At 51.1% G+C, this 18,456-nt stretch overlaps 1 protein-coding gene across 1 annotated transcript in view; it reads left to right on the forward strand.

Moving 5' to 3' along the window:
• The window catches only part of Ttc7b (tetratricopeptide repeat domain 7B), a 211,659-nt gene that overhangs the window by 10,749 nt on the left and 182,454 nt on the right, over positions 1-18,456 (forward strand). Inside the window, exons 2-3 of the mRNA XM_042692699.1 lie at positions 12,063-12,217; positions 16,038-16,206. Coding sequence (XP_042548633.1) covers positions 12,063-12,217; positions 16,038-16,206 — 324 coding nt within the window. The remainder of the gene's footprint in view (positions 1-12,062; positions 12,218-16,037; positions 16,207-18,456) is intronic.

Genomic DNA, 18,456 nt, shown 5'->3' on the forward strand with positions numbered 1-18,456 from the left:
CCTCCTGGGTCTCAGAGGCCAGAGCCTCCTTCCTGCCTGGAAGCAAACTGGAGAGGTGTCACCAGGGCTGGAGGCTGCCTCTGCCTCCAGGTCACATCCCCTGACCCTCCTTAGAGGTGGCCTTTCTACCTGTACCAAGATTCCAGCTCCCCGTCCTCCACAGCTGTGCTCCTGGAGTGCCAGGCCTAGACCGGGGCTTTGCCTGCAGATGCTGTTGCATCTGGTGGGTGTGTTTAGCTGGTGTGTATGGAGCCTGCTTCCTGAGGCCCTCTCCAAGCCTCTGGGCTGGCCTGATAAGGTCCCCTGCTGCAGTCACTTCCTGCCCCATGAGCTCTACGGCCAGGCCAGGCCAACCCAGGCCACTGACTTTCAGGTTGCTTTTGCTTTTCTTAGGTTATGTCTCTCTCCCCAGGGGAAGTGAATGTGTGCGTGCACATGCGCACACGCACATCTGCTCAAGTGTGTGGGTTTGTGCCCAGCATGCTCGTCTCTTGTGCCAGTGCAGTGGAAACGCTGTCTTCTCTTCCCACGCTGGTGTCTCCCATCGTCTGTCCCTCCAGCCTCTGCGCAGTGTGTGGATTTGGAGAGGCTTTCTGGCATGGAGCCTCCACTCTGCCCACCAGGGTTTTCCAAGAAGATCGTTTCTGCCAACTTCGCTTGGGCCTGGTAGTCTTTGACTTTTGCCATCTTTGCTTTTCAGCCCTATGAACCGGGTCACAGTTCAAATGAAGACAGCGGCTCTGAGAGGAGCCCGAGGTAGGAACTGGCAGGCCTGGGTCTTGGTCAACATCATGGCCATCCAGTGTGGATGGCTCCAGTGAGCTGAATCTCTTGAGACCCAGTCGTGGAGCTGGGCCATGTTCCAAAGGGGAGATGTGCATGGATTGATTTATTCCAGAAATGCTTTCTGAGCGCCTACAGGGTGCCAAGCATGAACGAGAGAGTGCCAGGTTAAGTTCGGAGGCTTTCCCGCCTTCACTTCAAGGAGGGTCACATGGTACTATCTACCTTCCTGAACAGGGGGCCAGTGTGTGCTTTGGGGTAGTGTTCCCTCTCCTCTCAGGCCGCTGCCCCACATGGCCCTCCTCTGGCCTCAGTCCCTCTGCCTGTTCTGCCTACTCCGTGCAGCAGCCTGCTGCTGGGGAGACCCTGGGCCACACCTGGGAGTACCCTGCTCTTTGCTGGGTCTGTGTTCACTCCTTCCAGGCTGTTCTTCTTTACTTACCCTTCGCTCATGGCCTTGACTTGGGCCTTACTGCAGAAACGAAGGCCCTCATCCGCTTCTTGAGCCCGCGCTGCGCTTTCTCTCTGCCCCTTCGGATGTTTTCTCTGTACCACAGGTGCCTGCATTCCCCTCCACAGCTTCCTTAGCCCCCACTGCAGCCGTCCAGCCTCTGCCCTGGCTCTCCACCACAGCAGCCCTTGCCTCCTCTCCTCAGTCCCCAGCCCCAGTTACCCACAACGGTGATCTAATGGCTGTGGAGGCCTTCTTGTCTTCCTGCGTTCCAGCACTTATAACCCACTGGGTCACCCCCCTTTCTGGAAATTCTGCCCGATCTTGACTTCTGTAGTGAACTTGTCCTGACTTCTCTTCCTCCTCCTACTCTAGCTCTCCGCTCGGATCACGAGTGCCATCACATGCGGTTCTTGGCAGGCACTGAACTCGTGGCTTCGTTCTTCCTCGCTTCATGAAATGGTGACGTGGTACTCCGTTGTCCACCATTGCAGCCCTCAGCTTTAATCCCTCTTCATTCCTCACCTGTCCTCTGTTAGCTTCCTGTGACCAGCGTAACAAGACACCCCACATTTGCTGTCTTAAAATGTGTATTTTCTTAGAATCCCAGAGGCCAGGTGTTGGAAGTGGTCTCATTGGGCTAAATCAAGTGTCATCAGGGCCGTGTTCCTTTTGTGGGCTCCAGGGGTGTCCCTGTCCCTATGCCGCCACACTGTGGAGCTGTCCACATGGCTCAGGATGCCACACCCCTTCCCTTGAGACTGGCCCACGGCTGCCCTCTGGTTACCTAGCAATCCAGAGTACCCTTCTGTTACAAGACTCCCACTCCTCGGCAAAGCCCCATTCAGCATGTAAAATAATACCCACAGCTTGCAGGGATCAGTGCGTGGACTTCCTCTAGGGCCATTGTTCTGCCTACCACACCTGCAGTCAGTCTACCAGCAGGTCTTACTTATTTTACCTCCAGCTTTGTCCTTAGCATGGAGCCCAATATCTGACTCCTGTCCTATGGGATTCTAGGAGATGTGTTTTTGTCCATGTCTCCCTTTCTGCACTATTTCTCACCTTGCCCCATCTAAATTGCTGTCACTGAAACCAGCCTTTTAGATCTCAGGCCCAGAATTCCAGGAGTCCCAAGTTAGGTCTAGCCACTGCCTGTGCACCCCCTCCCCCCTCCTCCAAATAAAGGAATATGGTGAAGGACAGAGGAAAGAGGTTTATTACATGGCAGCCATGGGAAGACAGCACTTCAGTACATCTTCAGCCATCTTCAGCCCTCTTCAGGGGTGCAGACATTGGGTTCAGGTTAATCAGAGAGAACTGGGGGCAGGAGCTGGGATAAGTATGCAGAGTTATAACAGTCTCAAGTCACAGGTGAGGCCTGGCTGACCGTGAGGTCAGCCTTTGACCTTGGAGGAGTCCTGAAGAACTGTTGTCACTGTATTACTGAACAGAACAGGAACAAGAAGATCTCCTGCGTTTTGGTTAGTTGCTTTAAGATGATAAGAAGGAGACATTGCCTGTTTGAGGGGCAGTTTGTCTTCCACAGGAGATGACTATCTGAATCTTCTCTTTCCTCCTGCAAACAAGATGAGTGCAAAGGGACTGTGCAGAGAATAGCTCAGTCCAAAGGGCACAGAGACAAAGTTGGGGGACTTTTAGTTCATTCACACGATCAGCAAAAGTTGATTCTTTCTTTACCTCTCACCTGACTACCATTGGGAACCTACCCTGCCTTCTCCCCCACCAGTGGACAGAGGGAACTTGTCAAGTCTTTTTTGTTTGTTGGTTGCTTGGTTGGTCGGTCGTGGAGCTAGAACTCTGGCCTGGGTGTTGTCCTTGAGCTCTTCAGCTCAAAGCTAGGGCTCTACCACTTGAACCACAGCGTCACTTCTGGTGGTTAACTAGAGATAAGAGTCTCACACATACTTTCTTGCCTGGGTTGGCTTTGAACTGTTGTCCTCAGATCTCAGCCTTCTGAGTAGCTAGGATGACAGGCGTGAGCCACCAGAACCCAACACTCATCAAATCTTAAATCAGAGTATTTCACTCCTGCTTATAAACCTCCAAGACCTCTCCTTTAGTTAGATGCATGCCGGCCCCTCAACACTGTCTCCCCAACATCCCCACCCCAGTGCCCTCTGCCCCAGACATGTGGCCTTCGTGCTGTCTGTTCTAGATGCCACCAGCCAGGCCCCTTGCCCAGCTCCCTCTCCTGGTTGCTCTTCCCCCAGGTTTTTGCATGTCGAACTGTCCTGTCCTTGCCTGTCATGTGCTGTCCCTGGAGGGTCTTTCCCTGAGCTGACCATGACCACCCAGTCCACAGAACATGTACCTCATCTGCTCCATTCTGGCTCTTCTGTCTTTCCTGACTGGAATATGAGCCCCCTGGGGGGGAGGGGGGAGCGGGAGCGCAGCCGTAGGTAGAAGTCCTGTGTTGGCAGACACTAAGTGCTGGTGATGGGTGACTATGCAGGGTACTTGAGGAGCTGGAGTAGCTGGGGCTGAGGGAAGCCAGAGGCACTGCTCCAGGTAGAGCTGAAGTGTGTCTTACCCGAGGCTGAAGTTGGGCTGAAGGCTCTCTCGGGGAGACAGCTGACCAGAGTCTCAGGAGGATGCTGAGAACCTGGAGTTATGAGCCTTGAGAGGCTGGTAGGCTGGGGGAGCAGGGGAGGGTACCTCAGGAGTGAGTTGGATTTCACACTCTTACCCATGTGAACTCCTCTAGGGGGTAACCTGAGCTGTACCTCAAGATTTAGGGCACATTGTAACATGGATAATCTTTTTTCCTTGGAAATTAACTTCTTAGGGGTAAGGTGTGGTGACGCAGGTCTATAATCCCAGCTCCATGGGAAGCAGAGTTGGGAAGATCAAGGTTTAAGACCAGTTTTGGCAAAGAAAGAAAGAAAGAAAGGAGAGAAGGAAGGAAGGAAGGAAGGAAGGAAGGCAGGCAGGAAGGAAAAAGTTATGTCAGGTATGCTGAGTGTGGTGATATACATCTATAATCCCAGCTATGTGGTGAAGGTAAGAGGATCTCAGTTTGATACCAGCAAAAACCGTGACCGGGAAGTCCGATCTGGGAAATAGGGCCACAGGCTGGAAGTATGAGTACAGTTCAAGCTCAAACCCTAGTACCACCAAAAACAACAATAACAACAAAAGCCAAACACGCCCAAAACAGAATAAAAAAATTAAAGGATTAATGCTTTGTGTAGCTAATGAATGTACATAATTATTAGGGAAAACAAGGGAGCCTGGGAAAAGATTAAATCCAAAACCTGCAATGTGTTTCATATGGTACATGGCTCATCATGAAGCTGAGAAGTCATGAAGTTGGACTGTTGTAATCCAAGCCCTTCCGTAGGAGGAAAGGCTTCAGCCCCCTCTCACACCATCTCAGGGTCCTGCGACATCACTTCCAGGACTTCCGTGAGCGTCTTCAGAAGTACTCTGCCGTCCATAATAACAGTAATGACATCCTCCCCACCCTATTTTGTCTCTTGGTCTTTTCCCCTATGAGATTGCTTGCTGTCAGTTCTTGGCCCGGCTGTCCATGTGTGGAGCCTTGGCTAAGACAACTCCCCTCCCCTTCCCACCACCTTCCACCACCTTCCCTTCACCAGTGGCTTGATGTGGGTCAGGTTGGTGCTGCCCAAGCATGCCCTGTGGGACCACAGACAGCAAGAGGGAAGAGAAAGCGAGTCACCCCCTCTCAGCATCTGGGTGTCAGAACTGCTGTTGTGCTGTTGGTCAAGGCAGCCACACCCTGCAGAGGATAGGAAGCCACAGTGGGGACACAGGAAGGGTGAAGGGTGAAGATGCAGGCTACACTGAAGCTGTGTTTAGATCTGTTCTATGCACATACTGTGTCTAGTTGCATTTGATCACACAGGTCCCCTTCCAAGGACCCTGTAGGTCCGCTCCTTTCCTCTCTCCTTTCTTCTTTCTTTCCTTCCCTCCCTCCTTCCCTCCCTCCCTCTTTCCCTCCCTCCCTTCCTTCTTTCCTTTCTTCCTTTTTGTGCTGGTACTGGGGTTGAACTCAGGGCCTGTTCTGGGTGCTATCCCTTAGCTTTTTCCACTCGTTAGTGCTCTACCATTTGAGCCATCGCTCTACTTCCTGCTTTTGGGTAGTTAATTCCAGATAAGAGTCTTCACAGCATTTCCTGCTTGGACTAGCTTTGAACTACAATTTTCCCAGATCTCAATTTCCTGAGCAGCTAGGATTGTAGGCTTGAGCCATTGGTGTCCAGCTCTTTGTTCTTTAAAAAGAAAAAAAAAATACCAGCAGAGCTTTGTGTAGTGAGCAACCCTTTACTTCTGAGTGTGTGCTCCAGGCTGCTGGGATCTGTGGTGTCTGTGTCTGGAAATGGAATTCCTGGGTCCAGGGGTCAAATGACCAAGCAGTTATATAGAAGTTGCTGGATTGCCACTTGGAGATGCCCCTGCCAGCCCTCCATGACTGGGTCATGGAGATACTGTTATCTGGGACCTACAGGAATCTCCTTGAGACCTGAGACACGGAGAACCTGGCTGTCTTTGCCCTGTGACAAAGGGGACCTGAAGAACCAGCTCCTGATTGAATAAAGGTTTGTTTTCCCTCCTGATTGAATAGAGGTTTGTTTATCCTCTTGGGTCTGAGCTGTTCAGGAATGCAGGAATAGCTTGAATACACCTAAGTGTGGCTCATTGACAGATCAGTTAAGTAGCTGAGATTTTTGGGTTGGCATCAAGTACTTTCCTTGGAATAGAGAAGAAACTTTAAGATTTTTCTTTCTTTTTTTGTGCCAGGGCCTAAGTGCTATACCTGAGGGGTTTTTTTCCCCTCAAGGCTAGTACTCTGTCACTTGAGCCACAGCTCCATTTCTGGCTTTTTGGTGGTTAGTTGGTGATAAGAATCTCATGGACTTCCTACCTGGGTTGGCTTCAAACCACGATCCTCAAATCTCAGCTTCCTAAGTAGCTAGGGTTATAGGTGTGAGCCGCCAGCGACCAGCAAGGTCTTTTTCCTTATATTTGCTCACAAGTGTCTGCCTCAGCTGTGTATGCTTCAAGGAAGCCCTGGTGAGGAGGCCCCTTCAGGAGCCAAAGGCCTCAGCCCACCTTGCCCAGGAGGCCAAGCACCTGGGATGCCAAGCAGTGAGCTGTGCCAGCCACGGGACATGGGATCACATGTGAAGGGCTGAGCCAGAGCAACAGGACTCCCTGGGGCTCCCTGCTCACCTAGGCCAGGATCCTCTCTATGGGTCTTTTTGGCTTAGGCCTAAGTTCTGTTTAAGTCACTGGGCAGCTGGTTTCTTTCATGAAAAGTGCCAGTAGGGAGGGCAAGGCCAGCCTGGGCATCTCAGGTCCCTCCTCCTCGTAGCCCTGAGGGGCTTGGCATCAGAGGCAGATTCCCATCCACCTGTCCAGGTCCTGCTGCAGAGGGCTTCAGTGGCTTGGCCAGGGTCACACTGCTGCTTGAGGAAGCCGCTTCTGTATGCAAGGGCCCAAGCAGTTTGTGCCTGGTGTGCTGGAGAGAGGGGTTCAGAGGACACAGCCTGGGTTCCAGTCCCGGGATGAGCTGGCTGAGACTTCAGTCTGTTGCTTCCTCTCACGTGCCTCCTTCCCTGCAGGGTGAAGAGCAGCTCAGCCTCCTAGGGTTGTGTCTCACAGCTTTCTGGCCTCACAATATTTAACCGGTCTGGGAAGCGGCAAAAGCTGCCACTGAGTAGGAGCTGATGTTGTGTAGCGTCTGTTTCCTTCTGTGTCTTACACGTAGTGTGTGCATTACTTACATGCAACCAGTACTCACACTAGCCAGATGAGCAAACCAAGGCTGCTAGGCAAGGCTGCTGGGGTTTGGGGCCCAGGCTACCTTTCCTCCACCAGGTAGAAGTGCTGCCTGGGCTTCTCCATTCTGGGACACGTGTCAGCCCACCCACAGCCAGCTACACGCTGATCTGTGTATGATGAACGTTCGTGGGTGAGTGGGGAACAGCTCACAGACGGTGGACGGTCCCATCCCTGTGTCACGGGCAGAGATTCTCAAGGCAGCTGCAGGGCTCTCTCTCTCTCCTCTGGTCTTCAGAATCTGTCATGTGGTCCCTGTTACTCTGTCTTGGTAGAAAGGGAAAGCCTATTTTAACACTTTGATCCTCTGCTGCTTTATATTTAACTCTCTAATCCATCTGCAATTAATTCTCCTCTATGCCCCTGGTGCTTTTTCCCTCCTGCCTTTCTGCCTCAGCATGTAGCTGGATATGTGATTGGGTGGTAAGAGGTGCCAAGGGCACGTCTGACTCTTTTCTTGCCCATGAATTCTGAACTGGGAGCTCTGGGGTCTGACGGGTACAGGCAGAGCTCGGGGGTGGGGGTGGGGTGCGTCGGGACACCAGCACCCTCCCTACATCATTGGGCCAAGTCATCATTAGCTTTAATTCTCTGCCCTGGTTGGGAGAGGAAGTGGCAGGGAATTTCTTTCCTTCCTTCCATCCTTCCTTCCTTCCTTCCTCTTTCTCTTTCTTTCTTTCTTTTCTTTCTTTCTTTTCTTTCTTTCTTTCTTTCTTTCTTTCTTTCTTTCTTTCTTTCTTTCTTTCTTTCTTTCTTTCTTTCTTTCTTTCTTTCTTTCTTTCTTTCTTTCTCTTTCTCTCTCTCTCTTTCTGTTTCTTTCCCTTTTCCCTTTCCCTTTCCCTTTCCCTTCAGAAATCAAAGTAAAGCATAATTTGCTTGGAAGGCAAATTGGAGTCTAGAAAATTGAAAATTTTCAAAAGTTGTTTTTGCAGCCAAGTTAGATTGTAAGCTCTTTGCCCAGAGGGGAGTGGACAGCTCTTTCTGGAACAAAGATGATGATCCTCACCTACTGGCAAGAACCCCCACCATCCCCTCTTCCTCTCAGCACTCACTGACAAGCAGCTCAGAGCCCTCAAATGACTAAGCGGTGACATGCCTTTGCCTATTCTGTTCCTTTCCCCCACATTTTCCACCTATCATTCCTCCTGAAAGCTTTGTTGTCACTCACCCGGGACCTTGAGCACCTGTCCTTAGAGCCCAGGTGGAGTCGAGACTGGCCCTCCGTTAGCAATGGGCTGCTTCCTAATTCTGAGGGAAAGCTTTCTCCGAATGCAGCTTTATCAGGCTTCCTGCATCCGGACTCGGGCTCCTCCCCTAGCCTGGAGCACTCACTGTAAGAGTGGGTTTTATGCTTCTCTTTAACTATCAGCTTCTGTTTAAATTGCAGTTATACACACTTAGTACAAAAAGCAACAGGTCAGAGCAACTGCAGAGTATCAGTTGGGTCCTGAAGAATTCCAGCTGGAAGCCATTGATCTTGGGGAGTACTGTTGGTAAGGTGTTGTCATACAAGGGTTCTCAGCTGAAGCCTATTTCTGCCTTGGGAGCTTTGGTGAAGACATCAGTTTGGCCACTGTGACAAAGGTCAGAAGAGCAGTGACTTCAGCAAGAGTAAGGGAAAGTTAATGCTTCATGCATAAGAACTCATGCAGCCAGTGCAGGGCTTGGAGGCAGCTCCTGACTGTTAAGGACCAAGGCTGCTATGGTATGTTGCTCTGCTTCTGTCCCAGGGTTTAAGATGGATGCCCTACTATCTCCCATTCCAACAAAGAAGGTAGAGAGACCTGACGAGTGGGCCCACTCTCAAGCAAGGAGCCAGCCCTTGTTTATGTTCCAAAGGCCACATCTTTGGCACCTGCAGCATCTGCTACCAGGGAGCCTGGACCAGGACCAGTGGAGTTCTTAAGGAATGAGTACTCAGGACAGCCAGCAATGCCATAGCAGTTCAAGTACCTCGGCCTGCCACTGGACCCACTACCCACTAATTCTGGTACAAACTCTGTGCCAGACATTGTGTTCAGCTGGGAGTGGAGTGAGAAAGCACTTAGCTGGTCCTTCCTGCTTCTCCCTTATGATCTACAGAGCAGCTGCCTGTGGTGGACAGGGATCCTGCAGTAATAGGGATATTTTGGCTTGAGCATGAGGTGAGAGGCCAGCAATGGGTTTGCTGAGTGGTGACGAATGGTGTCCTCCAGATACCCACCTGGGCTGGAGGCCTAGCACAGTGACCTGTAGGCGTTGGCTAGGACAGGGCTGGGACCTCTTTTCTGTGCTGAGGGCTCTGGAGTCATGGTGCATCTCTCTGTTCCAGCCTTGTGCTGGGCTTGCTGACCCACTGTGCTCTCCATGTTCTCCAGGAGCTTTGCTTTCCATTCTTCCTCCTGTTGTCTAGGTCATCCTGTTCCCTTGGCCTGCTGTGTTTGCCAGCCCAGCTCTGCTCTTCTTCTAAGGCCCAGGTGTGTCCCACTGGGTGCCTTTTTCCCTCTAGGGATGTACTGGCTTGAGTCCATGGCCCAGATGGCAATATGGTTGCTTTATCTGTCGGTATGGAGACTGGGTAATGCACCCTATCCTGCAGTGAGAATGAGTAGCAGGAGCCCAATCTTTGCTCATTCCTCCTGGGTCCTGAGTTCTGTTCTGAGCAGAGACCTCTAGATGCAGGTGGAGGATCTTGTAGCAGGGAGGCAGGAGAGTGAAAGCATGGGAAGAGATGGGGGAATCCTCAGTTCAGGGAGAAGTGCCCCCCAAAAAGCTGAGGCTTAAGTCACTGGGCCTGAGTCATGCAGTGAGAAACAGATTTAAACCGAGGACTCAGAGCCGCATTCTCTGTTTTCTTAATTTTAATTTTTGGTGCCAGTTCCAGGACTTGAACTAAGGCCTCACACTTTTTTTTTTGGGGGGGGGGGTTGGCCATGGGGCTTGAACTCTAGGCCTGGGCATTGTCCCTCATCTCTTCAGCTCAAGGCAAACGCTCTACCCACTTGAGCCACAGCATCACTTCCAGTTTTCTGGTGGTTTATTGGAGATTAGAGTCTCACAGACTTTCCTGCCCAGGTTGGCTTTGAACTGGGATCCTCAGATCTCAGCCTCCTTAGTAGCTAGGATTAAGTGTGAGCCACTGGCACCTGGCATGGCCAAACACTCTTGCTTAACTTTTTTGCTCAAGGCTAGTGCTCTACCACTTGAGCTCCACTTCCAGCTTCTTGGTGGTTACTTGGAGATGTGTCTCATGAACTTTCCTTTCCAGGTTGGTTTTGAACCGTGATCCTCAGATCTCAGCCTCCTGAGTAGTTAGGATTACTGGCATAAGCCAATGGCACTCAGCTCTATGCAGGTGTTTTGGTGGTTTTATCTTTATAAGTGATGATCTGTGTCCGTCTGTCCTCTCTAGATATTGCCACATTGTCCTGTAGTGTTGAACATTGCTGTGGCTGCTGGTTTTTTCTCCATGTATATAGAATTTGCTTTTTTTTTTTTTTTTTGGCCCAGCAGTCTACCTTGGCCCTGTTCTGGGGCTGGTTGGCCCTTCCCAAGACTGTAGATCTCATCTCGAAGACTTTTTTTTCTAGTGGTCCTGGGGCTTGAACTCAAGGCCTGGGTACTGTCCCTAAACTTTCTTGCACAAGGCTAGCACTGTACCACTTGAACCACTGTGCCACTTGCAGTTTCCTGGTGGTTAGTTGGGGATAAGAGTTGCATGTACTTTCTTGCTTGCTTGCTTGCGCTGGCTTTGAACCGTGATCTTCAGATCTCAGCTTCCTGAGTAGCTAGGATTACAGGCGTGAGCCACTGGTGTCCAGCTAAGAAATTATTTTAGCTTCACAGGAAATTGGGCAGTTCTGAGCATCTGGGCCTGGCATTTGGGGTGAACTGATGAAGAGGCATAGGAAGGGCTCTTGTAGCGCTGTCTTTGGTACCTCCTCAGTGATTACTGTTTGAATTAATTGTAAATTGCATGTCCAACAGGCAAAGCTGTTCTCCCTTGTGGGACTAGATTCTTAAATCCAGATAAAGGCGAAGTCCATTTTTGCTACTAGTTCCAGCTGAGGTCTCTCCTGCACCCCAGCAGTAATTGTTCCCATGGGTTAGAGACATATCCTTCTAGACCTTTTAAAAAGGCTTTATACTATATTATAATTATGTTCTGTCCACCACAGGATTACAGACCACACACTGGTGCATGAACTGTGCTGGGTTCATTTATAGAAGAACTGCTTCTGGAGTGAGCTTGTATTGCAAACTAACAAGTCAATGTAGACATTCATAAGGTGGTAACTATTTTATGTAATGAATATACTCTTAAAAGTAAAAAACAAACCAAAAACACTTCCACACACATTCTGAGACATCAGGTGTGTTTAGTTTTGACTTTTAGAAAGACAGCGTGCGTTCAGGTCACCTGACGCAGACCACAGAGAAGCACAGCTCACTGCCCCTCTCTTGCAAGTACATCATGGTGGGTTTGGTGTAGGTTTTACTGGTCACTGTGTCTTATCCCAGGAAAGCTTTATTGTCTCCTTTCTGATCTCGAACTCTCTCCTCTGACTATAAGAGGGTCCCCACGTAGACCCCCCTTAGACAAGGTTCTAGAAGGGCCCTGAAGGCCCTGCAGCATTGGTGCAAGGGTCCCGAGGTCTTGGTGTGGGGGTCCCGAGGCCCTTGGTGCGCGGTCCTGAGGTCTTGGTGCAGGGGTCCCGAGGCCCTTGGTGCGGGGTCCTGAGGTCTTGGTGCAGGGGTCCCGAGGCCCTTGGTGCGGGGTCCTGAGGTCTTGGTGCAGGGGTCCCGAGGCCCTTGGTGCGGGGGTCCCGAGGTCTTGGTGTGGGGTCCAGAGGCTCTTGGTGCAGGGGTCCCGAGGTCTTGGTGTGGGGGTCCCGAGGTCTTGGTGTGGGGGTCCTGAGGTCTTGGTGTGGGGGTCCCGAGGCCCTTGGTGCAGGGGTCCCGAGGTCTTACCTGGTGCTGTCCCCTGCACAGACCATCCCTGACTCCCTCTTTCTTGCAGATGACATGGCAGAACTCCTCCTGGGGGAGGCGAAGCTGGAGCAGCACCTGAAGGGGCACCCCCTGCGGCAGGGGGCCAGTCCCCGCGGCCCCAGGCCCCAGCTGACTGAGGTCCGCAAGCACCTGACGGCAGCCCTGGACCGGGGGAACCTCAAGGTATTGTGGGCCTCTGGGATGAGCGGGGACTCTGGGGCATGCTGGTGTCATCTCTGGACAGTGTGTGGCTGGAAGGAGCTCAGGGAGGAGCCTCTAGGCTGGCTGACCACCTGAGGGGCTGAAGCCCAAAGCGGTCTTGGTGAGTCTTAGTGACATCCTCCTGAACCAGGGCACTGCTCTCTACTGATGCTCCAGACGCCCCTCAGAGCTCAGCTCGATGCTTTACCCTGCTCTGCGAAAGAAGGAAGTCAAGCAGGAGGTTATTAATGCACAGTTTCCTGCCTCAGTCATGTTGCTGACCAATGGCTGCTGTGGTCCAGAGCTGGTGCCAGCAGACCTGGCACCTCTTCAGTGTGGTGGGAATCAGGGACTTCCCCAGGGTCCTCATCTCCTGGCCCCGGCATCTCAGGAGCTGCCCTTCTGCTTACCTGCTCTGTTTTCTGTCTCCTTGTGTGTTACTTCTTCCTCGTGGTGACCCTACCCCTCAGTGTCCACCTCTGCTTCACTTGGCCTGCTCCTTCGTGCTCTGGCCACTTCATCCTATCCCCTGGATGCTTCCACTACGCTTCCTGCTCTCTGAGGTCACTTTCACTGAGATGGCCGCCAGCATGCCAGCCCTTCTGGCTCATCTTGTGCAAGGCTCCCTCGCTCCCAGTATGCGTTTTCCCCAGAGGACAGGCAGTCAGTCTGCGGTTGGAGCTCTGGCTTCTTTCCTTTCAGTTGATGGATGACTTGCTGCTGTTTGTCTTCTCTTCCTGTCCTCTAGGCCTCTGGGGCTACTTCTCTGGCCTTCACTCTTCTCTGACTGCACGCTTCCCCTCCTCCCCACTGAAAGCTAAATTTTCTTGGGCTTTACCTTCTGCATCTGTACTACAAATGTGTGTCTGCTTCCAGCTTGCCATGTCATGCTAGGGGGTTCAGTTTCTGTGGGTTTGAAAGGAGTGAGGTGTACCTCACCCTCCCAGCTTCTATGTGCTCCAAGCGGGGAGCTTTCATTGGAGGTGTTCTCTGTCGTCGGGACTCCTCATTGTGTTACAGTTGAGGTCATGGTTCAGTCAGGGAGCACGTGAGCATGTAAGCTCTTCTTAACCAAGGTGCTCTGCCTGACCCTGGTGGCAGCTGTTGATCAGCAGGAGAGGGGGCAATGGGTCCAAGGTCCATAGGACACAGGGACTGCCAGGCACCACCAAATGTTTTGCCAGGAGGTGTGAGGCAGTACCTGCATGTTAAGGAGAACCCTCTTGCTCATTTATTTCTCACTCCTAAACTCCTACTTTCATCTTGAAAAATGAGCCAGTTGTTTCACCAGTCATTGGGCCTCAACCTTACCAACAAGATGTTGGCAGTATAAACATTGCATTTTCAGGTTAAATCCCACAGTTTGAGTCCCAGTGCTGGATGTGAGAGCTGCGTTGTGTTGGGAAGTTACCAACCTCTTTGAACTCCCTGTTTCTCAGTTGGGTGTCTCCATTGTTCAGGATTGCTCTGAGGCTCAAATGTAGATGTTCTTTAAAGCTGTGTCACCCTAGCGAGGCTATTGACCGGTATGTCATTGCATCTACCTAAGAATTTCTCTCTCATTGCTTTTTTTTTTTGGTGCCTGTCCTAGGTGCTGCCCCTGAGCTTGTTTTTGCTCAAGGCTAGCACACTACCACTTTGAGCCACAGTGCCTATTTCATTGGAGATAAGTTTCAGGAACTTTCCTGCCCGGGCTGGCTTTGAACTGCGATCCTCAGATCTCAGCCTTCTGAGTAGCTAGGATTACAGACGTGAGCCATTGATACCTGGCTTCCACTTGCTGTTTTTTGGCTTCTTCTACCTTGTACAGAATGTTCCAGAGTTGCACAGCTTTTGCCTGAATGTTGCCCTAGTCACCCTGGCCAGTGTGAAACTTCCTCATTCTCTGACCTTCAGCCAGCATGTTTCAAGTGACCCGAGGCTGGGTGATTGAAAGAGCATTGGAATAGGAGATGGAGAACTTGGCTTTCTGATTTAAGACAAGAAAATTGTGTTTGTTTGGAGCCAGGCAGCCTCTGTCTCTCACCACTCAGCAGTGGAGTGGCCTTGGCCTTGGCCTTGGCCCCGCTGCTTCCGCTCTGTACAATGCCTTGTCTGGACTCACCCAGGGAGGCCTCCCAGGTGGCCATCCTGTGTCTCTGGACTTGTAATTTCCTCCAAGCTGAACGTCCATCTGCTCCTTCAATTTCCTTTTCCCTTTCTTTTTTTTTTTTTAACAACTGATTTATTGAATTGAAATGGTTTTGTACAGCTACTTGAAGAGAATTTAAAGAAAAAAGAACTTTTTTGTGATAAAATACACGTAACACAATTGTTTAGCATCTTAACCATTTTGCAGCCCACCGTTCGGTGGCTTGATGTCTTAGATGTTGTGGTGCACTCATCCCCACCGTTCCTCTCCAGAAATCTTTCCTCTCCCCACATGACCGTGCAGCACTGGCTGCTGTGCTGCAAAGCGCTTTGCCTGTTTACGGCTTCAGGTGGGCACTGAGAGAATTTGCCTTGGTTGCTTGCTCAAAGGAGGAAGGTATAGGAGAAGGTGATGTGTCTCTTTCTTCACCTCTCTGGCTCAGTGTCTCTTCTCTCCCTAGTAGATGAGGTATGGGAGAGGAAGGGCAGAGGTCAAAGCCGGGGGGGGGGGGGCTGGTTTGGGGGAGCCCCAGGGAGGGGACCTGGAGATAAGTAGCTTCACAGGCTGGAATGGCTGTGGGAAAGATTTGCCCCTGGAAAGCAAACAAGCTGTGGCTCTCCACCCATCTGGAAAGCTTCTCCTGGGGTTGTTGGGTTCCAGCCCCAGGGCTTTGGCAAGATCCTTCCTTTCCTTCCCCCCTTCCCCCCACCTCAGCAGAGCATATTTATCTTTCCTCATTCCTATGCTGATCTCTCTGGAAATGTGTGCTCTGATGCTCAGGTTCTACTGATGCTCATGTTCTACTGATGCTCATGTTCTACTGATGCTCATGTTGTACTGCGGAAGCATTCCTTCTGTTCTGTGTTCAGCCCAGTCCAGGAACCTGAGGGGAGCTGCAGGGGTTGGTTGGTTGGTTGGTTTTGTTTTCTTTTTCTTTTTTTTTTTGGGTCCGGTCGTGGGGCCTGAACTCTGGGCCTGGGCGCTGTCCCTCAGCTCTTCAGCTCAAAGCTAGCGCTCTATCACTTGAGCCACAGCACCACTTCTGGCTTCTTTTCTTTTTGCTTTTGTGGTGCTGAGGAATCGAACCCAGGGCCTCATGCATGCAAGGCAAGTGCTCTACCACTGAGCCACCTTCCCAGCCCCTTGTTTTGTTTTCCTACACAGTTTTATTTAGGTAGAAGTGACCAGCTATGCAATTCATCCATATAAGTTATGGAGTTCCATGGCTTCAGTGTCTACAAGAAGTTATGCAGTCATGACTGTGATGAATTCTTGGACAAACAATAATCAAATGTGGTACCATTAGCAGCCATAGGCATACACTAAATTTCTTTCTGACTCTACAGATTTGATAATTGGGTATTTCATGGAAATGGGGTCATTTGTGGCTTTCTCACTGATTATAATGATTGGGAGGTTTCTTTTTTGTGTCACTACTTCATTTTTATTATGACTGGGTAATACTCCATGTTAGGGCTCTTCCATTTTGGTGGACATTGGGTTGCTTGCATTTTCTGGCTCTTGTGAGAACACTGTTATGAACACTGTGCACAAGTTGTCCTTTGGGGAGCTGTGGGGTTTTACCTCACCAGATGGCTGGGCCGCGAGGGGGCAGCACATGTAGTACTATATGAACATTGTTTTCTTTGTCTCTTTTCGTTTTCTTTCTAGTCAGAATTCCTACAAGAATCCAATCTGATCATGGCCAAGTTGAATTATGTGGAAGGTGATTTTAAGGAAGCTCTGAACATCTATGCCCGGGTGGGCCTCGATGACTTGGCGCTGACCGCCGTCCCTCCATACAGGCTGCGGATGATTGCCGAAGCCTACGCTACCAAAGGTGAGCCTGCGTGCTTTGCCTTCTACGCATGCTCCTTAGGGCTGGCACAACATCCCGTGGCTGACTCCCGTGCCCTTGGCTTGGTGGTAGACTTGGGTATTTCCAGCACAGCTGCCTGGGTGGGTCCATTGCACATATTGGCTAATTTTTAGCCTATCAACACATTGTTTTCTCAGAGCCTCAGCTCTGCAGTTACCACTGGAGTGAACCAAGGGCAATTATTTTGGTGAGGTTTCTTGAGAATTAAGTGTGCATCCGGAGCAGGGACTATACTTGGCCTTGCAAGTTACTACACAGCATATCCAGGGACTTATATAGTCAACTGGCCAGAAGATGGATCATAGTTTTATTCACTGATGCCACCTTAGGTTAACAAAGGTCGTTGGGTTGTTCCATGACAATCATGGTGCTAGTCAGTGCTCCTTGGTTAACTGGGTTCCTGTTCATGGGACAAAAGAAAGTACATCCCTAGGGCCATGGAAGTGCTCGTCAGGCTGTGTGAGAGGAAAGGTGGGGCGTGTGCGTTGTATGGCACATCTTATTGCCAGCCCCTCCTCTGGAGCGGGTACAATCATAGCCACTTCACAGAGTTACTGTGGGAATGATGTCACTTACGTATGTGGAGCCCTTCACGCGGTACTGCACATACCCAGCGCTCAGAAAGTGGGAGCTTCAAGCAAGGCAGCCAGTGGTGAACGCCAGCGATGGTGACACCTTCCCAGGGGCAAGAAAAGCATGTGTAGACTTCCAGGATGAGGGGCGCTTGGGACTGGACATCTTGAGACCTCAGGAAGTGAGCAGCCAGAAGCAGTTTCGCTATTGCCTGCCACCGGCTGTGCACTCCTTGCATTGTGGCTGCCCGTAGCTGCCTAGGGTCCAGGGCCCCTGGGTGGCCCTATTGTCCAGGTCAGCAGGCTGCCCATGTGCAGCAATGGCTTGAGGTGGCCCAGCCTGTCTGATCGGTTGTCAGGACTATCAGTACTAAACAAGAGGCCTGGCCAAGGTGCACTTCTTAAAGGCTTGGTGACAGGCTTGATGGGTTTACCCAGTTCCCTGGGGATCCTCAAGGACTGCCAGGTTCATCTAATTAATCTTTAAATGCCCCTGTGGGCTAGGAAAAGATGCCATCGCTCTTGACAGGCCCTTCAGGCAGGTTAGTGGGCATGGTTCATTGAGGCTGTCCCTGGGGTTCTGGGAGCATCTGCCTCTGTTTGTGTCTGAGGTGTGGGGTGTGCTGGAGGCTCAGGCTCAGACACAGCTGTCCTCCTCTCTCTCTCTCTGGTGTTCCCAGCCTCCCACAGGCTGTAGGGAGCTCTGTGTGTGTGTGTGTGTGTATGCACTTGTGCATGTGTGTTATTTGGGAAATATTCTGGAATGAGAGCAAAGCTTCAGTGGTTAATTTCTAGTCACCCTGTTGACCTGGGGCATGCTGGATATGGCAGGAGATGATTTGTTGAGTGGGGGGCGGGGAGGGCTGTGTCCCTGTGTAGCACTGGAGCGCAGGTCTAAATACCAGTCTTAAGATGGCAGAATGGAGGAAGACTCTCCAGCTGGTGCTGCTGGCTCAGTTTCATGGCTACCATGAAAGATGGGCAAGAAGGACAAGAGACTTGGTCCCTGAGTTTGTCCCTCATGATAGGTGGTTAGCATCAGGCCCCTGGCCACAAGTATGCATTTGGCTCACTTGCTGATCCCAGGACGTGGCAACCATGTTATTGTGGTAAAGGTTCCTGGATGTTAGTCTAGTGTTCTGGGGCCATTACTTCTAGCCTGCTATGGTCAGGTATGTTTGCTGTGTGTTTATGCGATGCACTGAGCCCTTGTCCCTCACTCAGCCTCTCATTCTCACATCTATGGGGCCATAGAGGGGCCAGCTGATATGGCGCCTTCATATTCTCCACAGATATTCTCTTGTTCCCAGAGAATATTCATTAGGGAGCTGCTAATGCCCCCTTTCCCTTCTCCCCTCTTAAACCTAAGTAGAGAAACCGAGGATGGAAGTAGAAGATCTGGGGAACCTGTAGCTGCTGCCATATTAGGTCAGTCAAGAGTGGAGAACTTGGCTCTGGGACAGAGGTGGAGGGCAAGACATCCAGTAGCCACAGACGTTCTTCTCCCATGGAAAGAACTGGAACAATACGACGATGACCATTGTCCGTACTGGACTTAGATCTGCAGGACATGGGGGTAGCTGGAAGCTGTGTGCCTTCCTGAGATGGTCTCTCTAAATAGCCTCGATATAAGCCTCAC

Source organism: Dipodomys spectabilis, unplaced genomic scaffold (assembly GCF_019054845.1).
Source record: "Dipodomys spectabilis isolate Male_0828 unplaced genomic scaffold, ASM1905484v1 ptg000157l, whole genome shotgun sequence".
In the NCBI taxonomy this organism is placed as follows: Eukaryota; Metazoa; Chordata; class Mammalia; order Rodentia; family Heteromyidae; genus Dipodomys; species Dipodomys spectabilis.